Raw genomic sequence first — 5,000 nt, 5'->3', positions numbered from 1 at the left:
AAGCAAGTAAGTTATGTGGTATATTACTACATGGTAGCGTATGCCTCATTTTAATGTAATTTCTCATTTCAGTGATTTATGGTTGTACTTTATTATTTACTTATGTAAAATTCTGCTCACAGGGATATACCCCTTCATCTTGCCCTGCAGGGCAGCTCAGTGTACTTCTGACCAGTATTCTGATATGATTAGCATGATCTATTATTTTTGACCTGCGCTGGTTTTAAGCTGGTTAGTTGTTGTGAAGGCTTTCAGCTGGCTATGCTTCAGGAGATGACAGTGTCGTTTCAAAGGCTGGTAATGCTGCACACAAAAGCAATACATTTAATTTATATGTTATAAACCCAGGCTGTTTTCCCAACAATGCCTAGTCCCTGGAACATGTTTCTCATAGGTATTGAAAACGGTGTCTTTCTAATGTTTTAGGTATTATAACTGGGCAACTGCTGCACCTCTGATGGTAGCCATGCAGGTATTCCAGAAACCTCTTCCAAAGGTGAGTCAAAATAAAATGTTAGATCAGCAGCAGTACTCAATAACAACAACATCTCTGTTACAGAGAATGCATTATAGGCTACTTTTATCAACTCGCCCTCAAGTAACTGGTGCGAATGCATCCTGTGTAAGTCCTTGTGTGCTGTTCTGGTTGATAGAGCTTGCTCACTGTCTGCATTCAGTGTTTGGGTTGTTGTGCATTTTTATTGTCACTTCTGGTGTCCTCTGCAGTCTGTCTTCCCTTTCTTGTTGAACGATCAATAATTGCTATTCCTTTAAGACGTGTGACCTTCCTTTTTGTAGTAGGGCATCCCATTACCTCTCCCATTTCAGACGCAGATATTCTTTTGCTTCTACACAGTTTGCTTCTGCTGTATACCACACATGCTGCACAGTTAAATGACACAAGAGTCAACTTGTTTGCATAACTGTACATTATGACATGTCCACTTCATATTGTACTGATAAAGCGCCCCACATGCTGTAAATGTACAGATGCTCTGTTTTGATGTGCATTTAGCTCGATTGTTTCAGCGTTCGCACGTTTTACCTGAGACGTGTTCCTTTGAAGTAAACCACAACCTGGGAACCAATCACAATGTACCAGTATTTAGCACTTTTTTGGATGTTATTCTTGCATTCCTGTTAAAATAGACCCATAACGTTATTATATTTTAAAGCTTTTTTATTACATTTACTAACCCGGTTTGATGGTCACAAGTATCTGTTTTGTTGTGAATTGTGCTTATTAATGCAAGTAAACTTGTTTTTATTCCCTGTTTTTTGTCTTCCTCCATTTTTAAATATGTGTGCTAAGTATTCATGCTTCAGTTATGTCTTGTGTGCTTTGGGTGGGTTCTCATATTGTTTTTCGAAGATCTTTGGCTCATCCCCCGTATGTTGTCATATTATTATATATTTTTTTTTTTAATTATTGCAGCTTGCAATTGCTTTTGCATGTGGGTTCTGTTAGTTATTTTGTGCATTTACTCCAGGCCACTGTGGAAAACATCATGAAGGAGAAGATGCCCAAGAAAGGGGGCAGGTGGTGGTTTTCGTGGCGTGGGAGAAACAGCACTGTCAAAGAGGTAGGGACTCCTCTTTTATCAAGATCATTGTCAGCTCCAAAAAGTAGGTGCCCTTTCTGTGACCGTAAGTTTTGGCAACCAATATGGCACAGAGCCAAAGTTTAACTTGTTCTATTTTTGTATTAAAGTAGCTCAGAAACACCTGAACCGTTTCCCACTGTAATACGACAAGATTGGTTTCTTAACCCATTAGGTGCTCTTGTCCTCATTTGAGGACAGGCTACTTTGTAATTTTATGGAGCATTTTTAACTGCCATCTGCCGGTTGTTTTAATGTTATTTTTAACTCTATTGTAATGATAACTTACTCCATATTTTGTTAACTGCAAAAGTTAAGTCTAAATGTAATGTATCAAATTACATAAATACAGCTTTGTGTTGTGATTTGTTTCAAAGAAAGATTAATTTGGTACTTAATGAGTTAATGCAGAGCATATTCTGTTTTGTGATTTAAAAAAAAAAAAAAACAGGGAACCTATACAGGTCCCTGTTTGCAAACACAAATCCAAGAGAAGGCACAAAAGATGTCACTTACTAGAAATAAAGGACATACATATATTTTAGAAATAAAGGACATACTGTACAGATATTTCCTAAAACACTGCCTTGTGTGTTTAGTTGGTATTAAAGTACAGTTTTGTTTCTTACCTATTTAAGTCACTCCAGTGTCAATAATCGCTGTGTTGTCATGAGTGTAATAGTTGGTTTAAAATCTTTATGGTCTAATAAATTTGATCCCCCCACCCCACCCCACCCCCCACAAAGTAATACTCAACTACTGCCTGTGCTTGTATTTAGAGTAAAACCAGAGTACCAATTCAAACATTTTATTATTCTTATAGGAATCCACATCAGAACCAGGAGGCAGTATGTCAGGATCTATAGGAGGAGAGGAGTCTGGGAAAATGAGTTCTTCAAACAGGTACTGTTGGGGTAGGACCTCTAGCAGGGAACACTGCAAGATAACAAATACTGTGATTTACCAATTGTATTTACCTTTGCTCTTTTATATCGGCTAAATCTTCTGACTGCTTTTCCTTGAATTGCTTTTAAAACATGTCAGCAGAAAACGGAATGTAACTCATTTCAGCTGCACCCAGGAGGAATGACATTGGCTCAACCTGCAGAATACCAAATCAAATGAATGAGAACGTAAGGGAATGACTAAGTGGCTGGATGAATGAGTAAATAAATGAATGAGCAAACAGCCATCTGCGATGATGAATGAATAAGGAGCAATTAGGGACAGCTTTATACACCGTGCAGTCTTAAATGTCACCCCAGGAGAGGATACTGTGATTTAATCAATACAGATCGACCTGTGCGACTGCTCAGAACTCATTTATTTTACATGGGGACTGAGAAATGTAGACGCAGTGTCTGGGCCTTACGCGGTTTTGTTCCGTTTGTTATTTTAGGTTGAAAGACGAGTCTTCTTCCAGTGATGAAGACACCCGTGCCTCCAAGCTGAGCTCCAGCGCCTTACTGCAGGAGGCCCCCATGTTCTCCTCTTCAAGTGTTTTATACAGGAAAACTCTCCGGCTCACCTCCGAGCAGCTGGTGAGTTTCCATCACAACCAGCTATGAGTGGTGCAAGTCGTTTTTTGATGTTGACTTTTGGGGATGATCACTCTGCTTCAGTAAAAAAAAAGAAAAACAGGCTTTCATATTGGCGAGTGAGCACTGAACAATGATGGAATTCAGCATTGAACCGCAGTGTCAAGCTTTGGAATATGCCACCACCCCAATGTTTATTTTCACACATGCTGTATACACTCCCTTTAGAAAAGTATATTTCCACAGCAGAAAGCTTGTAAATGGTCCTTCTGAAATGATGTAAATGTAAATCGTATTCAAAAAAATAGAGATCACATAACAGGTTATTGTTCAGATTAGTTACCATAATACTGGTTGAGGGGTTTGGTACTTTGACATACAGTACCATTTAGGCCTTTTTCTTACAGACAAAATAATTTTAATTTAAGTTCCTTGGTAGAATTCTAGACAAGTGGAATTTAGAATATTCAGATCAAGGATGTTTGAAGGGGGCATATAGAACTAATAAAGCCTTTATTAATTAACAGGGAAGCCTCCAGCTGAAGAATGGCCCCAACGACGTGGTGTTCAGTGTTACAACACAGTACCAGGGCACATGTCGCTGCGAAGGAACCATCTACCTGTGGAACTGGGATGATAAAATTGTCATCTCGGATATTGATGGAACCATTACCAGGTATGTACTCATTGAACGTTTGTGACTTCAGTATATGAATTTCAGTTCAAATAATAACAAAGCTTTTTCATCACATGTTGCCAGAAAACAACCCATACAAGTAACTATGTGAAGCATTTTTTTTTTTTAAATAGGATTTGTGGTGCTGTGTAACTGTGCAGCGCTCTTTACCAAACCGTAAATGTGACAATGTATGAAGAAGAAAATAAGTTAATTCCAAGACCATGGAGATAGAAAACAATGCCTTTTTTCTAAATTCCATACCAACCCTAGGAACTGAAAAACCTTAGAAGTCTGAGATCTAAGATTATAAGTACTATTAGAAATGTGGGAAATGTACAAGTAAACATGCTAGTAATTGATCCTGCTCAAATATCTGCTTATAATTATACATGATGTACCTTTTGATATGTTATTTTTGTTTTTCATAAACATATAATATATATTTGTTTGATGTTAACCTTTCATTTCATGACTTTATATGGTTCAGTGACTCTTCCCTTTCCATACCTCAGGTCTGACACACTGGGTCACATACTGCCTACCCTTGGCAAGGACTGGACTCATCAGGGCATTGCCCGGCTTTATCACAAAGTTAGCCAGTAAGTTTACATAGTACAACAATATTTGATTTGACACCTCAAAGCGATCTGCATATTTAACACACAACACAGGCTTATAAACATGTTTTGCTTTGTTTTCTCTATAATCTAATCTAATCTAATATAATATAATGCATTTAGTCTTTTTTTTTTTTTTTTCAAGAAATGGCTACAAGTTCCTGTACTGTTCAGCCCGTGCTATTGGAATGGCAGACATGACAAGAGGGTACCTGCACTGGGTTAATGAAAGGGGAACTATGCTACCTCAGGGGCCTGTACTGCTGAGCCCAAGCAGCTTGTTCTCAGCACTGCACAGGTATGCATTTGTCATTTAATTATAATGTAACCCTCTTAAAAGAGTGCATTGATTATCTCCCGTGGGAATGGCAGGCTGACAAACAGGTGATTGAGACTTTGTAAGCAACCCCTGAGGACCAAAGAGGGTCATAGAGATTCAAAATCCTGTTTTACAAATGCTGAATCTGGTGAAACTCAAGCAATGGGGTAATTTTAAAGGCAGCCACCTTGGCCACTATGTAATTTCTCAGCAGAGGTGCTTAATTTCAGCTTTTCAGTCTCATAT

At 38.3% G+C, this 5,000-nt stretch overlaps 1 protein-coding gene across 2 annotated transcripts in view; it reads left to right on the top strand.

The window, feature by feature from the left end:
* The window catches only part of LOC131735545 (phosphatidate phosphatase LPIN1-like), a 32,873-nt gene extending 27,894 nt beyond the window's left edge, over nt 1-4,979 (top strand). The window contains exons 11-18 of one of the 2 annotated variants that reach the window (XM_059021594.1): nt 1-6; nt 427-496; nt 1,491-1,583; nt 2,425-2,504; nt 3,001-3,142; nt 3,667-3,815; nt 4,331-4,417; nt 4,581-4,979. The exon at nt 1-6 is cut by the window's left edge and continues 88 nt beyond it. In XM_059021594.1, coding sequence (XP_058877577.1) covers nt 1-6; nt 427-496; nt 1,491-1,583; nt 2,425-2,504; nt 3,001-3,142; nt 3,667-3,815; nt 4,331-4,417; nt 4,581-4,752 — 799 coding nt within the window. In that variant the 3' untranslated portion in view covers nt 4,753-4,979. The remainder of the gene's footprint in view (nt 7-426; nt 497-1,490; nt 1,584-2,424; nt 2,505-3,000; nt 3,143-3,666; nt 3,816-4,330; nt 4,418-4,580) is intronic. The other variant, XM_059021595.1, reaches the window with a different exon arrangement.
* Nucleotides 4,980-5,000: the final 21 nt, after the last annotated feature.

The sequence above is a fragment of the Acipenser ruthenus genome, unplaced genomic scaffold (genome assembly GCF_902713425.1).
Source record: "Acipenser ruthenus unplaced genomic scaffold, fAciRut3.2 maternal haplotype, whole genome shotgun sequence".
Taxonomy (NCBI): Eukaryota; Metazoa; Chordata; class Actinopteri; order Acipenseriformes; family Acipenseridae; genus Acipenser; species Acipenser ruthenus.
Note: the sequence above shows the minus strand (reverse complement) of the source record. Positions and strands in the feature narration are given on the sequence as shown.